This window comes from Medicago sativa, chromosome 1 (genome assembly GCF_051527215.1).
Source record: "Medicago sativa cultivar Bolivia chromosome 1, Bolivia_mono, whole genome shotgun sequence".
Taxonomy (NCBI): Eukaryota; Viridiplantae; Streptophyta; class Magnoliopsida; order Fabales; family Fabaceae; genus Medicago; species Medicago sativa.
In genome coordinates, this window is record NC_140749.1 from 87,463,051 (window position 1) to 87,482,510 (window position 19,460).

At 33.2% G+C, this 19,460-nt stretch overlaps 1 protein-coding gene across 1 annotated transcript; it reads right to left on the minus strand.

The window, feature by feature from the left end:
* Nucleotides 1–275: 275 nt before the first annotated feature.
* LOC146958691 (mitogen-activated protein kinase kinase kinase NPK1-like) lies at nucleotides 276–12,375 on the minus strand. Its single transcript, XM_085740225.1, has 17 exons — nucleotides 12,065–12,375; nucleotides 11,943–11,984; nucleotides 11,560–11,625; nucleotides 5,493–5,603; nucleotides 5,328–5,408; nucleotides 5,167–5,244; nucleotides 4,985–5,067; nucleotides 3,576–3,660; nucleotides 3,332–3,432; nucleotides 3,125–3,164; nucleotides 2,931–2,990; nucleotides 2,791–2,834; nucleotides 2,473–2,704; nucleotides 2,148–2,384; nucleotides 1,659–1,993; nucleotides 1,508–1,575; nucleotides 276–686 (listed from the first exon to the last, which is right to left on the minus strand). Exons 1-17 carry the CDS (start codon nucleotides 12,317–12,319, stop codon nucleotides 619–621), a joined length of 1,986 nt encoding a protein of 661 aa, XP_085596351.1. The 5' UTR covers nucleotides 12,320–12,375; the 3' UTR covers nucleotides 276–618.
* Between the last annotated feature and the right edge of the window lie 7,085 nt (nucleotides 12,376–19,460).

The following is a 19,460-nucleotide window of genomic DNA, read 5'->3' on the forward strand; positions in this document are numbered from 1 at the left end:
ACCCTCCTCAAGGATCCCCTTCAATCATTAGCTCAGGGGAACAGAGGATTTAATGAGATATTCTATGCAAGTCGGGACCAATAACCAAAATTATGCTTAACTTGGTAAGCACATGGACCAATCAAAGATAACCCTTGACATATGGCAACTCAAAGAGCACCTTGCTGCTTAACTTGTTGTAACATTTCCCTTAATCATTTGCATATAAGTCAAAGATTGTGTAGCCACGTCATTCCATTTATACTTTACATGGAACGCAATAACTATAAGCATACTAGTATTAAATTTCCTCATTTATTTCTATTAAGATGATAATTTATACATAACTCAATACACTATATGCATTTCTCGCTAAAATACATAGAATCGGGAAAATATTGAAAGAGAGAAAAAAATCAATATCAATGTACTGCTAATTTTACATTTTCCTGCAGAGCCAATATTTCTAATTCTCCGATGCGACATCTATTTCAATTTCATTGCAAGGTTACTGGGAATGGAAAATGTTGTTATATACTTTCAACTTCTTCAAAGGACGAACAGTTTGTCCTCCTCCTTACAGACGAGTGTTTAAGATTAATAGAAAATCTGTAGCCTGGAAAAGCGAAGAGTGATCAATCAGTCTCTGAGAAAATTGCGATCCTTTGGGGACGTTATCTTCCCTCCACCTGTTTGACGCATCACCTCTGCAATATAAGTTCCCCATTGTCATGTTTCCAGAAAATATTATAAACATAATCTTAAAGACATAATAAATCAAAGAAAGAAAATAAGTCTAAGATTATTTTTCAAGCTATAATGAACAATACCATATAGTTAAATGCTTCAAGTTCAGATGGGTAATTTTCTAAGCTAAAACTTCATGAAAATATGCTAAAACTGTAAAATTGAAGCTAGTAAATTGGTTACTAACTAAACTGAATATTTCATATATTTCGAATAATATTTCTGTTCCAGGTCGGTCAACTATGCTAAATTTTCTAAGCATAATTATTCTATCTAGTTTAAGGGTAAAATATAAAATCCCTATACTAATAAGGAAGTCAAACTCTCGATGAGAATTTCATAGGACCTAATCCATTTTTTTTAATGGCAACTGTTAGTAATTAGATGTAAGATTAATATTTACTCCTCCGTCCGGGTTTGAACCCAAGACATCCAACTCCTTTAACCCTTAGCTCAAATCAATTTAACGACCCCCCCCCCCCCCCCCCCCCCACAACCAACCCTGGACTAAGTCCATTTGTATTATGCAATGATTGTAATTAATATCTTCAAGTTTTTCCCAACATTTCTAATGCTTAAACCATTCTTTTCCCGGGCTGAGTAGTTAGCTCATTTGGACTTTTTTAAAGGTGATTTTAGTATTTCCATAACTATTTTATGAGCATGGAGAACTGCCATTCATAAAGCTCAAGAGGCTAAATGGAAAATAGGGCAGTCCCCACACTTTATAGGAAAAAACGGGAAACTGCATTTTTTGATTGTCAAAAAGATAAAAATTTGCCTCGCGTCCGCTCGAGCTCTTCGGCAAGTTCTTCTTTCCATTTCCTTTGTCTCTCAGAGAAGCTTGAGCTGTAGATGAAAACGGCTTCAATTTCAGTAAACGGTAGATTAAAAAAAGGTCCAATAGCCACTATCAAGCATTAAATACATACTTAACATTTGATCCCAGCTCAGCATCATGAAGAGTCTCCTTTGATTCATTGAGCTCGGATGGCTGAACTTCCTGCAAAGGTCTACAATGAGAAGTCGCACCACTAAGTTTCGTAAGATATTTTCTTTGACTCTCCTGGCTTGTTACATTGGCAATGCTAGCCATTGAGAATCGTCGTCTAGTTTGACTTGGAGACCTGCTTTTTGATGTTACATTTGAGACATCAGAAATAACTTTACTTTGAGCAACAGCAAAAGGCGCAGGAGGAATGGTTGCATTTGATTTGCCAAAGAATTCTTCATAAAGAGGTGTTTGGAGCTTCTCCAATTCAAAGGCCTGATGTAATTCATCAAAGAAAACAGAAACAGTTTTTAATTCTAACCATATGTTAAATTTAAAGAGAAAGGCTAGAAAAATAAATAATGGTCATTGAGAACTGCTATATTGAAAGACAACATATATGTGAACTGGTTTCATACTAAGATATAACCTTATCATCCAGGAATGCTCTAATTTTGGATTCTGTGACTTCATCATCATCTTCAACCGCAAGAGGTTCACTTGAAAATGAGAACTCATTCTCTGCATTAGGAGATGGTGCGGGACTCATAGTTTTCATAGTAGTTTGATCTGGGGACAAGTTCAGTCTGCTTTTCTTTAAATTCAGAGTTTCATCAAACTTGCAAGGCCAGTCATCCTCCAGAGGCTCGGACATTGGATTGAAACTCTATTACAGTGATATATCAGCCATTCAGCCAAGTGTTCAACAAACACTAATCATAAAACAGTGGAAGAATGACAAACAAATTTGGCACCTTTATGTCGTCAGCAGCGAGTAGGGATTTAGATTTTACTGATGAATCAACCAAAAAATCATCTTTATCGTCTATTTGACACATATCATCATCGTTGTCTGCTCCCTGGTAGGAACCTGCTTTTAAAAGATTTGAATTGGAATTTGAATGATATACAGTTGAGAACCTTAAACTATCTGTCTGACACACATCCTTTAGGCCTGTGCAAGTTGATCCTTGGATAGAATCCAAACTGCAGAACAACAGAATAGAAGTTGATGCTCCATGCCTATAAGAAGTTCCACGAACAAGAAATGTTATGTTATCCATTATACTTACAAGTTTCTAGTGTTCAGCCCATTTGGTATCATCTGATAAGAGTCCTAGATGTTGGAAAAGTAAAAAGTTGAAAAAAATTAGAAGTTATGAATATGGTTGTCTATGTTTACATTGTATAAACTCACACTGGGGATACTAACCCTGATTGAACTGCGTGATATTGAACGAGATTCCTGATACTCGCAGGTGATGAATGGATGCTGCAGACAATAGACAGAATCACTATAATGATTTTGAAGGAGAGTTAAGTTAAAAGAGCAAACAAATTCAATGTCTGTAATTATAATTGAATATTACGTAAGTTGGCTGAAGGGGAGGAAGGTGTGCAAAATACCAGTAACAAGTCTGATGCAGAAGGTCTTAAATTTGGTTCCCTGCCACCACAAATTGATGGGTAGTGATTAGAACTTGAATTCTTATACATATCAATACCCTCAACCTAAATGTCAAACTGTAGAACTAGTTTATTTAAAACAAGTGCAGTCAGAATAAAATAGTGTCATTATAATAAAGGTGACCGGTAAAAGCATTATATATGTACTTGTGAAAGCATTTGAGCAAAAAGTCCTTTGCCTCAGTAGACAGATGTTCAGGTATGGGTGGATGATCTCTAGTTGTTCCAATGTAGAAAAGAGCCGAAACCTAAAAGAAAAAATTTGAGCAAAAACACTTGAAAGAACCAAATTGCAGAGAGAGGGAGAGGGAAAGAGAGACAGAGAGATCAGCTTATGAAAATCAATGATCAAATAAGATTGCTTAGTAAGGTTTGAACTAAAAGTATGTACCTCCTGGGGATACTGTTGACTCCATGGAGGCTTTCCTGTAGCCATCTCTATCACAGTGCATGCAACACTCCATATATCAGCAGAGCTAATAAATAATTTTAAAATAAGTTAGGTGTCGTTCCAAGAATCATTTGTAATTCTACTAAACAATCATGACTGAAAACACATAATATAAGGTCATTACTTTGTTCACTCATATATGATAGGTTCAAGGGAAAACAACAAAAGTACAACAACTAGAACAACCAAAGCTTATGAGAAATTATCAAACATTGTTCCTTATATTACTTTGTTTCGGTTTTTCAATAATAATTTAGAAAAACTAATGAAACCCATTCCCATAGTCTAGTCTGCATTTACAAATCTGAATCTTATCTGTCTACCTGATTTATACCATGTCTAAGATGATTACGCAAATAAAAAAATCAGAATGTGATCAGGTGTAGAGCAATATACTACATAAAGCTTTGGCGATGGACATAAAGGTTGAAATCGGCATGTTTACTTTTTTGAGGAAAGAATGACATCATTAACTTTATCATTGACGTTATTCTCTCCAATTCAAAACTCAATTTTCCCCCTCAGAAATCCATTTCCGACCAAAACAAAAGAACTTCTACCTCTCAAAAAAGAAAAAAGAAAAAAAGAACTTCTAAATGTGCTTTTGTTTATTTAGGGGTTATGATACGAGGGCATATGCATTTTCAGGACAGAACGAAATAGGAAATACAAACCCTATATGGTTATAGTAATGTACAATACACATGTCTTTTGTCAAGAATTTTTATGGTTACCGGATTACAAACTGTAACCTCACAGGTAGCAAAAACCTCAAAAGTCAAACCTAAAATTATAAAAACAAGAATATACAATTATGCAGATGAATAAATATTGAGAAAGGATAAAAACAAGAATATACAATTAGCAACAGTTCTCAGTGATCTTAGCTTTAGATGTGAACTGCAGTGTCCGGAATTCATTATGGTGATTGCTTAACTATCCTGGTTGAACTAAATATAGAAAAGTTGCCCTAGAATTGAAGGGAAAAAGATAGAATATCATGAAAAGTTCTCGCAACCTACACTCTTCAGCAACCACCCAAAAGTCTATATTTCTATTGTTAGGAACCAAAGTTGGCCAAGGAAGATAGAGAATACTATCGAACTGACAGAATACTTCTAATTGTTTCTAGTTTCCTAATAATGAATTGATGAGTTGAATTTTGTAATTATGGTGAGATAACAGTACAGATCTCAACATGTCACAAGTAACAACAGATAAATATTTCCTTTCATTCCATGACATACGAAATCCTTATTTCCTTGAAAACATTAATTATAACTTTCAGATGCAGAACTGGTTGACTTGGCAATAATGATATTTTCTTTCCAAATATTTAGTCCACTTACGTTGTATATCCTGTCTGTAAAATAACTTCAGGTGACATCCAGTGTGGGGTACCCTTCATAGATTTTGCTCCATTTATGGTAGCCTATATCAAACCACAAACTTCAGATGTCATGACCACAAACAAAGTTACACAAGAAGCTTGTAATAGCATAATGAATTAATAACTTCAACACTATCATACCAATTCCACTACTTTTCTGGATGCACCAAAGTCTGCGAGTTTAATACACCCTTTGTTATCAACTAGAATGTTTGCACCCTATATCCAACAACACAACTACCAAATATGAGAGGGACAGAACACGATAGAGTCATCTAAAATTTAAAGAAAGAGCTCTGTACCTTGATATCCCTGTGAATAATTCGGTTATTGTGAAGGTATTCAAGACCATCTAAAAGCTGTTTTGTATACGTTCTGATAACCTGTTAAAAAAATTGAACATGAAGCAACAAAAAAAGTACAACCCATCATATCTCCATGAACTTGATAAAGTAAAATCCACTCACCGACTCAGGGAAGGATCCGAATTTTCCCAATAGTGATGAGATAGATCCACCAGGTACAAACTCCAGCAGAATATTTAAGGAATCTTCCTCTCTTGCAGTTCCCAAGTATCTCTATGTTGGAACACTAGTTAATTCTAGTGAAGAAAATTGGAAAGAAAAACACTATGAAAAAACTAGTGTGTGGGTGTGACTTAAAAATGTCCCACATTGAAGGGTCACTCCAACTAGTAAGTGTTTATATATGGGAAAAGTGACCTCCAAGGGTGTGCCCTTGGGGTACCCAATTTTGTGAACGGGTGAACGCTTAAAAAAAAAAAAATTGATATATATATTTTTTTTTTGTCACTTGAAAATGTTAAATTAATTAATTAATTAATTTAATCATTATCCGTAAGCGCTACGCGTAACAAATAAATTTGTTACGATCCGACCCGATCCAAAAGCATATCCAGAAACTTCCGGATATATCCAATTAAGAAACAAAACGCGTTTGCTTAAGGATTAAGCAGACTTAATCCCCAAGTCACTCGTTTTTTGTTACAAACTCTCCCTATAAAAGGAGAGCTCGCCCCATTTGATTCTTTGCACCGAAAATTCACAGTCGATGCTTCCTGTGTTTTTTCCTCTCTTCTCCCTCCGACTTGTTTTTTAACAAGTTTCTTCTGCTTCTACTCCTTTCTGTCCCTTCGGTATTAAGAGTGTTCTTAAGACCATAGTCCCTTGGTCTTAAGTTCATAGTCCCTTCGATAATATATGATTCTTCGGAATATTGAGTACTATTAAGATCATATTAAAGAATGATCTTAACAGTATATTTATATTATTTTAATGAGAAATGGTGGTATCACCATATTTGAATGGTCGTAGTGCCATATTCATGTTTTGGAGAAGTTAGAATGGTGGTAACACCATATTTGAGTGGTCTCAGCACCATAATAAAATGGTAATAATACCATATTAATTTGAACGGTTTCGAATAGAGCGGTTACGTACCGTATCGAGTGGCTTCGATCAAACGATTGAGCCATATTTTGAGGGTGTAATTCTCGAACGATTTTTCTACTGTGCAGTAGTTAATCGAACAGTTGTAGCTGGGCTTGTTTTATCCTGGAGGCGGCGTGGTTGATAGTCTACCTTGCACAACTTTGGGTAGTGCCACGAAACGTCTTAAAGAGAGCGACCTGGTCGTGACTCAACCTAGTAACAACTTCGGTAGATGATAGAATTTGGAAATTCAAATTTAACAGTTTGGAAATCCAAAAAACAACAATTTTAAGACGTTTCTATATGCTATGTCTACCGAAGAAGTTACATATTGAGGTTAAGTTGTCCCTAAATACATTAAGGATAAATCAAGCTATAGATTTACATCTTTCGAATGAAACGATGAAGTGATTGTTGTTTCAATCAACAACACTAAAAATTTATTTGATGAAAACAATAATTTGTTACAAAACAAATTATTAGTTACTAGAAATTTATTTGATGAAAACAATAATTTGTTACAAAACAAATTATTAGTTACTAAAAATTTATTTGATGAAAACAATAATTTGTTACAAAACAAATTATTTGTTACAGAACCAAACAAGTTTAGTTTGTTACAAAACATAAAAAAATTGTTTGGAGCGGAAAATAAAATAATGCAAGGCTGTTATTTTGTTATGGTGAATTCTAAAAGTGTTTTGTTTAAACATTGATATCACGTACTGGTTTTCAAATCTTTAACAAGAATTGATAAACATATGCATCGATCGCTTTACATAATCCAAACTTGTAAATATGCAATAAGGAAAATAAATGGAATTGTGAAATTCTATTTATGTTTAAGAAAGAATCTGAATTTCAGATTTCTATTGAATAAGACTGAGTTGACTCAGACTTAAAGAGAGACTTGTGTACCATGCACTCTTGTGGAAAAAGATTGCACTTTGATGGTATGTTAAAAATTAAATTCTCCTTCTATGTTATTAGTTGTGTGATTTTAATATTTGACATATCAAAATTGATCACGAACAAGTGTTTAAATTTTAAAACTTGAGTAACTTGGACTTAATTCCAAAGTTATATAATTAAACAATTTTATTTATTGCAGTCAAGATATATGAATCAAAAGTTCATATAAATTAGAATTTAGAGGATATGAATCTCTAAACATAATGATATGTGTTAGTTTGATGACACATAAAATAGAAATGATAAAATAATATTTTTATCATATTTATTGATGACTGTGAACTTTGGAAAAATAAAATTGATATGCTTGAATGTTCAATTTTTTATAACGAAAATTGAAATTTATAGAGTACACAAGTCTAAGAACAAAAATTCTAATTAAGAAATTTTTGAAGAAAAGACAATCCAACTTGTCTTATTTTTCGAACTTGGGATTGTCTGGACTATATTAAGATCATGGACCCCAAGAGAGTTGAACTCACTAGTAGAGCCTATGAATGTGTATTCATCGGGTATGCGATAAATAACGAAACATATAGGTTTTATGACCTAAATGTTAAAGTGATCATAGAATTTAAAAGATGTCGAATTCTATGTAAATATTTACCCCTTTAACTAAAGAATAGTGGGGGCACTAGTGGGGGCTCTAATGGGAGCACGACATTAGTGGGGGCAAAATAAATTTCCCTTTAAAAATTAAGAACTAGTGGGGGCACTATATCTAATCACATTCATGTAATTAGAAATAGTTATGAAAACATCATACAAGATGTTATAGAACCTCAAGGAGGTAAGAAAGCTAAAATTGCGAAAGAGTATGAACTTGGTTTATACATTGAAAGAAGATTCATTAAGCCTTAAAGAAGTTATATCCTCATTGGATGCTGAATTATGGCAAAAGCAATAAACGATGAAATGAATTTTCTAGAGTCTAACAAAACATGACACTTGGTTGACTTGTCTCATAGTTGCAAAATCAATCGGTTGTATTTGGATTTTTGAAAAGAAAAAAAAAAGGGGAACTAAAACCTGATGGTACGATGAATACAAGGCTTTCCTTGTAGTCAAAGGTTTTAAACAAAGAGAAAAATATAGACTTCTTCGACATTCATTCACCAGTCACGAAAATCATATCCATAAGAGTACTAGTCCCTTTAGCCGCCATTTATAACTCGATAGTACTCCAAATGGATGTGAAAGTTGTCTTTTTATGGTGAACTAGAAGAACAAGTCTATATGGAACAACCTGGAATTTTTTGCAATTCATGGACAAGAAAACAAGGTCTGTAAGTTAGATAATTATTTGAATGGTCTAAAATAAACTCCTGAGGAATGGCATGAAAAATTTGACATTCTAATGTTATCGAATGAGTATAAAGTGAATGAAAGTGACAAATAATATTTGCACGATCATATGTCTCTATGAAGACGACTTGCTCATATTTGATTTAAAGATTCATGTTATGAATTATGTGAAATCATTGTTTATCAACAACATTGATAAGAAAGACCTAAACAAAAAAATTGAAGTAATTCTTGGTTTCAAGATTACTAGATCAGAAAAGATAACTTTTTTGATAAATCTCACAAGTTGAGAATATCTTAAAGAAATGTAATTATTCACCGTAAACTTGCAATCACATATTATGATCCAAGTGTAAGAACACTTGAGATGGATTTAGAAAAACAGAATATACGAGCATCATTGGCAGCACTTGGGTATGCCACTGAATGTATTAGATCCGACATTGTCGATGTCGTGAAACTCTTGTGCAAGTTTACTAGTAGACGGATGGAAAGCATTGCCATGCTATAGAAAGAGTCATGAGAAGACTATGACTCTAAGATTACTTCACTAGGAGTAACATATTGTACTTAAATGGTACAAGATATAAAAATAGAACATCTTTCAGATGAATATTTAGCGACTAGTGTTTGCACATTGAGCATCACTAGAGGAATTGTTTGTTAAAACAAATAATATTGACTCAGTCCACTATGGAATGAATCTGAGATGAGAACACTAGAGAAAACTAGTGAAGAAGCAAGTTGGCTAAGATTCTTGCTAGCTGAAATCCCTTCATGGGAGAAACCGTTACCAGCTGTGTTAATTCATTGTGATAGTACCGCGGCTATTGCAAAGATTAAGAATCGTTATTACAATGGTAAGAGACGACAGATAAGGCGAAAACACAGCACGATTAGAGAGTGTATCTCTAAATGGAGCGGTTAGAGTTGATTTTGTACGTACGAATGAAAACTTAGCTGATCCTTTGACGAAAGGACTTAATAGAGAGAAAGTCCAAGAAACATCCAGTAGGATGGGACTAATGCCTATAGCCCACAAGTGATGGTAACCCGACCTACATGACTGGAGATCCCAAGAAATAGGTTCAATGGGTAAAAACAAGTCATGAAGTGGTAGAACATGCTATGAGAGAAAGAATATAGAAAGCATGATCCTGCAGCGAAAGAAGGATGAGTTAATAGTAACTCTTAATGAGATCTATACTCTAATTGAGTGGGGTACACAGCTACAGGAGTACCCTTGATAGACTCACCTATACGAATGTGGAACTTAGGCCGGTCCTATGGAATTTTGAGGCAGAATTTCTAGAGCATTCGTTAAAACCGGGATACACGTGCAGGGCCTTAAAACGCACGGGCTTTTAGAATACACCTATGAAAAGGTTTGTGTGTGGATTCTATGTCTGAGATAGAGTTCAATGCTGTAAGCAACTCTTGTTAAATCAGAATACCTTCCACTATGCTAAGGTTCAAGTTGTTGGCGACACCTTTGTATATTAGCAAATCTTATGGAAACGTTTTACGTTATTTCTCGAAACCATTTTGAAGTCAAGTGGGGGATTGTTGGAACACTAGTTAATTCTAGTGAAGAAAATTGGAAAGAAAAACACTATGAAAAAACTAGTGTGTGGGTGTGACTTAAAAATGTCCCACATTGAAGGGTCACCCCAACTAGTAAGTGTTTATATATGGGAAAAGTGACCTCCAAGGGTGTGCCCTTGGGGTACCCAATTTTGTGAACGGGTGAACGCTTAAAAAAAAAAAAATTGATATATATATTTTTTTTTTGTCACTTGAAAATGTTAAATTAATTAATTAATTAATTTAATCATTATCCGTAAGCGCTACGCGTAACAAATAAATTTGTTACGATCCGACCCGATCCAAAAGCATATCCAGAAACTTCCGGATATATCCAATTAAGAAACAAAACGCGTTTGCTTAAGGATTAAGCAGACTTAATCCCCAAGTCACTCGTTTTTTGTTACAAACTCTCCCTATAAAAGGAGAGCTCGCCCCATTTGATTCTTTGCACCGAAAATTCACAGTCGATGCTTCCTGTGTTTTTTCCTCTCTTCTCCCTCCGACTTGTTTTTTAACAAGTTTCTTCTGCTTCTACTCCTTTCTGTCCCTTCGGTATTAAGAGTGTTCTTAAGACCATAGTCCCTTGGTCTTAAGTTCATAGTCCCTTCGATAATATATGATTCTTCGGAATATTGAGTACTATTAAGATCATATTAAAGAATGATCTTAACAGTATATTTATATTATTTTAATGAGAAATGGTGGTATCACCATATTTGAATGGTCGTAGTGCCATATTCATGTTTTGGAGAAGTTAGAATGGTGGTAACACCATATTTGAGTGGTCTCAGCACCATAATAAAATGGTAATAATACCATATTAATTTGAACGGTTTCGAATAGAGCGGTTACGTACCGTATCGAGTGGCTTCGATCAAACGATTGAGCCATATTTTGAGGGTGTAATTCTCGAACGATTTTTCTACTGTGCAGTAGTTAATCGAACAGTTGTAGCTGGGCTTGTTTTATCCTGGAGGCGGCGTGGTTGATAGTCTACCTTGCACAACTTTGGGTAGTGCCACGAAACGTCTTAAAGAGAGCGACCTGGTCGTGACTCAACCTAGTAACAACTTCGGTAGATGATAGAATTTGGAAATTCAAATTTAACAGTTTGGAAATCCAAAAAACAACACTCTATAATAAATGACAACCAAAAAGGATAAAATAAAATTACTATATTCGACATCAAGCAGTCAAAATCACTCAGACTAACACTCACAACAATATTTGGATGCTTAAGATTCTTGAGAAGCTTCACTTCTTCTTCGAGCTCCAGAATATTAGCCTGATTCAACGAGATACAGATTTTTCAGATTATAGTTCAACATCAACATTGTAAAACCCCCAGCTGATATAAAATCATAAAATTAACACACATCAATGCTACTGCTTTTTTTCTTATTGGAAACTCAGTATCTGGTCCAAGGTCCGACTAATCTAGAGGATCAATCCCAAATCAATGATATTACTTAATTCATAGGATAGGAACTGATTTCACATAATGATCAATAAAAATGCACTTCCATGAAGCTCAAAACAAGGAAACCAAAATCATGAAAATCAAAGCTACAAATAAGGGTACACCAAAAACACCATTTTTACCTTTGTATTCTCTTTGAAGGCAATACCAGGCTCAATCAAAACCTAAAGAAAACAACAAGAAGCAAAAAGATCAATAATTTGAACAAATGAACACAATCAAAGAAAAAGGTAACAAAATTGACCTGTTTAACAGCAATAAGCTCTCCGGAATCAAGGTTCATGCCCATGTAGACCCTCCCAAAGGCACCGGAACCAATCAACTCACCCTTACGCCACCGAATTGGCGGAGGAGGAGGAGGAGATTTGAGGCTGCCGATTCTGGATTTGCGAATGGCGGAGCCGATCTTGTTGGCAAAACCGGTGAAGCGGCCATCGTCGGTGGAGGGTGGGGTTGAGAAGACAATGGATCGGCGAATTGAGCCGAAGAAGTCTTGCATTGCATGTGAGAAGGAAGGAAGTGAATGGATTTCTAGGGTTTGGTGTAGTTGATGTTGATTTGAAGGAGGAGGGAAAAAGAAAGTAAAGTGATTCAAAATGGTGGAGTCATAACGGTTACCTTGTTTTTCACTTTTCAATCTCTATCATATCAAGTGGTGCAATAAGATATTCTAGGTACGTTGTCGGCAACTATACATTGCTTTGCTTTAAATTTATTAACTAATCATTTTTCATACACCACTAAATATAAAAAATTTATCACACAAATAAATATAAAAAAATTATTACACAAACATTCACAAGTGTAAAAAAAATATAAAATATTGTCAAATAGTGTATGTTTGGTTATGTGGTAATAAGAATTGATTATGTGAAATTGATTCTAACTAAAAGTGAGTTTAAAATAAAGTAATTTTCTTCAAAAAAAAAAAGTAATTTGTGTTTCCATAAATTTATTTAAAAGTGAGTTAAATTATAAATTTGTTTGTAAAAATCAATTCTAGAAATAAAAGCTACAAATTTTAGCTTCAAGTATAATCAATTCTCTTGTTCAAAAAAAGTATAATCAATTCTGAAATCAGAATCGATTCAACTCGATCAATTATATATTTTTATAATCAATTATAATCATCGTAAAAGTGGAACCAAACATATACTTTATTGATTTGATAGAGATATCTTAAATGTGAAAAAGAAGTGGAGAATTTTAAGTTTGAACTCAAATTCTCAGTAACAACGTTCTTACAATTATCCACTTATTAATTAATTGTACTTGTGAGTAACTTCATACATCTAGCTTGTGAGACATTAAAAAACAATCAATCTAATATTTTTATTATAATATTTATTACATATTATAGAATAAAATAAAAATTAATAAAAACACGTTCGTAAAAAATAATTAAATGATATTAAAAACTTTCTTGAGTAAAAAAAAAAAAACTAATTCATTGTACCAAAAATACATAAAAAAAAAAAAAATTTAGTACTCCTTCCCTCCCGCAGCATGTGTCATTATTATTTTTCGTTATCTCAAATTATTTCTCTCTTTTATAACAACAATAAAATATTTATTATTTTTTCCACTAATATATCGTTATTTATTACATTTCAATCATCTAACTATTTCACTAACTATAATTAATACAGATGTTTTAATAAATTAAACATATTTACCATTAAAATCAATACTACTAATCATATTTTAATAACCTTGTAAAACTCAAAAGAGATACTTAAGACAGTACTTAAGACAGATGAGTAAAAAGGAGTATATTGAGCATCCACATTTGTAGAGTCTTTACCATTCAAGACCTGATACCTAATAGGTACCCCCAATGTGAAAAAAAATTGGGGGTCTATTAAGACCCACGGTCTAAATTAATCCCTCCAATCTTAAGTGGACCCCGCACCACTTTTCAATAAAATAATCATTATTTAAATTGTTTTTTTTCTTTTCATTAATAAATAGTTATTGGTGGGACCCATTTAGACCTTTTGATAGAGGATATCCATTGGAGTGGTTGAGTATCTATTAGGTACTATTATTAAAAAATAATAAAAAAGTGATGCGTCCATGTGGGACCCATTTAAGACCTCAAATATGAGGGTCTCCAATTCATAACAAATTGAATAGAGCTGTCAAAACGGGCTACCCGACCCGTGACGGGCCGACCCATGACGGACTCGGGCTTTTGCGGATCGGGACAAAAAGACCCGGAAGATAAACGGGGTCAAAAATATTTGTCCAATCCCGGCCCTTTGCTGGCTGCGGGCTTTCGGGTCAGCTTGGTTACTTAAAGGTTTTAATTTAAAAATAAAATATTACACTAAAAAATACCTACCAACAACTCAATTAGCAATTTACCACTGTCTTTTTATATAAAGTATCTCACTTCTTAGAATAGTCAGCCAAATTGGTATTCATAACATTTGAAGCTAAAGTATATGTTTGCTACTTGTGTTTCAATATCAGTGCAAAATGAATCTAAGTAGGAATCCGAAAGAGTGCCTAAATAGGTAGTCTACTGTTTTGGATTGTGGGCCGTTGCTGTTTTTTGTGGTTGCTGTCGTGATATTGGTGTGGATTCTTTTGGAGTGTTGTTTTGACAGTAAGGGGCGGTTCACACTGTTATGCCTTTAGGTGTTTTGGTTTTGATTTTGTGTTTGGTGTCCGTTGTTGCTTTCGAGTGTTGTTTTAAGGTGTGTTTGGATTGAGGGTTTAGGAGGGGAAGAGAGGGGAGGGATTACTTTTCTTTTTTAAATTACGGACTATATAACATGTTTTTCTAAAATAAGTTAAGTGTGATTGAAGTATTATATGATTGTTTATCATGTTAATATGTTAACTTTTTAAAAAATATTTGATAGTATCCGTAATTTAAAAATGAAAAGTGAACCCTCCCCTCTCTTTCCCTCCTAAACCCTCCATCCAAACACACCCTTGGTTTTTGCTTCGGCTGGTTGTTTAGCTTTCTTTGTATTGCTCTTGCCCCTGTTGCTGATAAGGAAGTAACAATACAAACAGGCAATCAAAAGCACATCCAAACTCCCTAAAAGAGCACAACCAGAATCCCTAAAAAGCAAAACACCCATAAAAATACATCAGGGTGCCCCTTAGACATAAGCTACCCGCCCAAAATTAAAAGAAGGGTTAATTATGTTTTTGGTCCCTACAAAATTGCGACCTTGTAAGTTTAGTCCTTACTTAATTTTAATAGCATTTTTAATCCCAACAAAAAATTTCTGCAGTCAATATTAGTCCTTACTCAATCCAAATTTGTTTAATTTATGCTTAAACTCTTAAGTTTTTCAACAATTTTTTACAGGCGTGTTAAGAACGTTATTAAAAGGTCCTCCGAAAAAATATCGCAAAAATTTGATTTCTACGTCCATATTTTTGTTACTTATATCTTAAACTTTTGTCGTTTTAAAAAATTCATATTTAATTTATTTCATGTTAAAAAATTATATATTTTAAATGAACCTTTCATAGTGTTCTAAACTTGTATAAAAAGAATCGTTAAAAAATTTAAGAGTTTAAGGATAATTAAACAAAATTTATTTTAGCAGGGACTAAAATTATAAGTAAATTTTTTTTGTAGGGATTAAAAAAGCTATTAAAATTAAGTAAGGACTAAACTTAGAAGGTCGCCATTTTATAGGGACCAAAAACATATTTAACCCTTAAAAGAAAACGGCCACTAAAACCAACACCAGTACAGCCGAATAAATGAAGCACCAAACAATGTCATTATACTTTAGTTAATGTCATTATACTTTAAATGTACTCAATTGAATCATGACTACATCTTCATGGTGAGCTATAAAAAATTATAATGTCAAAAAATAATTATAAATTAAATGGGCTACCCGCGGCCCGGTCGGGCTAGCCTGCGACGGGCTCAGGCCTCAACTCGGACTAAAAAGGCCCGGTTTTAAACGGGCCCAAATTTTAGTGTCCAAGCCCGACATTTTTTCCGGCTTTTACGGGCCGGTCCGGTAGGCCCAGCCTGTTTTGACACCTCTTTTGTTTGGTTACCCTGTTTTGACACCTCTAAAATTGAATGCAAACCCCTAATAAAAAAAACAAATTGATGCAATTAAAATTTAACAAGGTTACTAGACTCTAACCCGTACGATGTACGGGTTTTGTAGAGTTTCTTATATAAGCATCAAAGTGACTATATTATTAATTTTAGAGTTACATTCAAAGTAATAGAAACAATGAAACTAAATGATGTTTGAGAGTGATCGACATGCAAAATCTCAAAAAAGAAAATTATAACATTAGTGTCATACCCCAATTTTTGACCTAAGGATCCTACATTCATACACTGACACGTGCCCTTCGATCCTGATCGGTCTTTGACTATTTTTAGTGGAAAATTCGGCAGAGAGGTATTTTAAAATACCTCATATTTGATTCCGAGTCGGGGCCTCTTCTCTCTATTTTTTTTTAATTATTTCTGTAGTCTTTATTTCCATCTTTTAATTTTTTTTTTCATTTTTATTTTGATTAATTAATTAATTTTAACTTTAGTTTAATTTAGTCATTATTTCTTTTGTTATTTAATTGTAGATAAATCCAAGTTTTTATTTTCTTTCTTCATTTGTTTATTAATTAGAAGATAAAATCCAAAAAAATATACATGTTTATCCCTTTGTATTTTTACCTTTTATTTTTTTTATTTTCATTATTAAGTGTTTAAGTCCAAAAATAGTCCAAGTTCATTCATGTTTTGCTCCCTCATCCCAATCCAGCAACAACATTGCTTTTCCTCCTCCTCAAGCCACCAATTTTTGTGCTTCCTCTCAACAAACCTAAGCCAATAACCCGTTCACTATAAATTCATAAACCTGCAGAGAACAAAGGAGGGCAGCCAAACACACGCACAAATATTCCAAAGAACCTGCCAACCAAAACCCTAGCCACCTTACCGATATGATTTTCTAGTCTCTCTGCAAATTTTGATTCAGCTGTTTAAACGCAATTTGATTTCAATTATTATCTCCATATCAATTCTATTAATATGCATTCGATTTCAATTTCAAGTCTTAGTTTATTATTCCATTTAAATTTCATTGTTGCTACACGTATTTATTTATTCCTATTCAATCCCTTTGTTATTCCATGTATCTATTGAATTCCAATTAAGTTCTTTGGCTGCCACTGTTCCTCGATTGGCTTTTTGCTACACGTATCCATTTGTTTCAGTTTAAGTTTATATCATTTTTTTTTTTTCTTCTTCATCTCTGCCGATTGCCGCACTTGCCATTCCATATTATTGCTGCTGTGCTTCTTGTTTGTTGCTACTTTATTCCATCGCTGTTGGTGCATAAAAGTAATGTTTTGATTCAATTCATGTTGTTGTGCTAATTTCTTTGTCGTGGTAGCTATTGCATTCCATCATAACTCCAAGTGTGGTTCCATTCTATTAGCTATTTCACAGCTTTGAATTGCTACTACTGCCGGGGCTGCTCTCTTTTGCTGTTCGAATTGATTTCCCACTGCTAGAAGTTCTAACACTGCCGTGCCTATTTCTTTAAGTTCCTGGTAGTGTTGCCGACTTCTCTCCAAGGTTAAAGAGATCCCATCGTAAAGAGAACCGGTGACCCCTTTTGCATTTCCTTTTGTTTAAATTTCTTCATGCATTTATTTTATTTTATTATTCTCTGCATTTGTATTATTTATTCATGCATATGTATTTTGTCATTTATTTTATAGCAAGAATATTAGAATGTAAACTAGGCTTTAATGTAAAATTGTTCATGCATTTTTTTAGCTTAGGTTTATTTTCATGCACATTTACATGCTCATTTTTTTTATGTCATTTATTTCTATTGCACATGGCTTAGAATGTAAAGTAGGTCTTAATGTAATTTATTTATTTTTATCGCAGACCGTAGAATGTATTAATAGGTTTTTTTGTAATAGCTTAGGTGCATGTGTGCGTGCGTGTGTGTATGCCTTTCTTTTTATGCTTCTAGAATAGGTTAAAGGGTTTCGTGGTGGTCCAACGCCACCATGAGGTCCCTACGTTTTTATTTCTTTATGCTCCGTTAGTTTAATTTTATTCTTATCATTCAAAAACAACAAAAAAACATTCAAATAATAATCAAAACCACAAAAATATTTTCTTAAATAAACCTTGATCATAAATCAAGTGACGTCTTTTTTTATTTCTTTCTTAATCAAATTTCAATCCATTTAATTTTACTTTGAGTCATTTTCTTTCAATATTAAAAAACACAAACAAATATCATTTGCCGCTTCGGCTTCCTTTCATTTCAAAACCTTTTTTCAAAACTAATAAAAAACACTCAACCAATCAAACGTCAATTTTCTAACCCCGAACTACGAGGTTTTGATCCCTCACGGGTACGTAGGCAGAGGACATTCGTCCTTCCAAATCAATAAAATGTAGATAATTAGGTCCTCCTTTTTTTTTTTAATCACTTAAAATTCTTTTTTTTCAAAATAAGCAAGTTATAGCATATTACTTAAATAAAACTAAAAGGTTCCCGTAGAGTACTACGGACATAAAGGGTGCTAACACCTTCCCTTTATGTAACCAACCCCCGGACCCCCAATTTAAATAAATTTTTTCAAAGTCGTGAAATAATCAAGTGAGTCAAAAGCTAATCAAATAGCCTTGATCTCCGAAAAATGACGCGACAATTAGTTTGCATCAACAAAAATGAACATGGAATAAAAGTCATAAATTAAATTATGTGAAATTAATCAAACATGAAAATAAACACAATAAAAATGAGTGTTAGTGGCTTAAAAAAAAGGCCTTTAAGATTACATATCCATTTTAGAAGCAACTATATTTCAATAAAAATGTTAGTGATCTAGTGGTAAAAGCTCAAAGGTGTTGTTATGGGTAGTTGGTTCAATTCCTTGCAAAACAATTTTTAAAAAAAAATATATTTAGACCCGCCAAAAAGGGCGGGATTAGGGTTAATTAATGTTGATTGGAGAATATCTAACATTTATTTATATATATATATATATATATATATATATATATATATATATTAAGATATTCGTTCCTTTATAAAAATATTAAAGATTCGTTAGGATTTTTATAGAATTTTTCAAGCATGATAGTTTTTTTTTTGTTTTTTTTAAGGAATGTGGTAGTTTTTTGTTTCTTTTGTTTTTAGGGAGGTATGTGATAGTTTTATTTTCACGGGATATACCACGTAATAATTTGATTTATTTTTAATTTAGAAAAATATTGATTTCATTATGTCAACGTGTGGAAAGACAGGCATTCACATAGCCGTCTTTTCGTTTTTTTTTTATTACGCTAACACATAGATTATGAACGATATTTTATATAAAAAAGTTTATATAGATTAAAATTATAAGCATAAATATTTTTGAATTTCAAATGTAACAAACAAAATTGTTTAAGGTATAGTTTGAATAACAAAAGTCAGCCTAAAATCCTCTATTGTTTATAAATATAGTACAAATATATCATTAATAATTGTAACAAAAAAAAATATCATTAATAAGTGTGCAACAACTTCTCAAAAAAAAAAGGTCTACAGAAACAATAGATATATACAAACGATGACACAACATGATATGAATAAAAAGCTTATCAGCGAGGAGAAATATTAGGG

Excerpts from the sequence above, each read along its gene's own strand:
- LOC146958691 (XM_085740225.1), bottom strand. The coding sequence starts at position 12,319 with ATGCAAGACTTCTTCGGCTCAATTCGCCGATCCATTGTCTTCTCAACC. Across the intron at positions 11,985-12,064 it reads AGCTTATTGCTGTTAAACAG|GTTTTGATTGAGCCTGGTAT; the intron begins GTCAATTTTGTT and ends TGTTTTCTTTAG. Across the intron at positions 2,835-2,930 it reads TATCACGCAGTTCAATCAGG|GACTCTTATCAGATGATACC; the intron begins GTTAGTATCCCC and ends TCCAACATCTAG.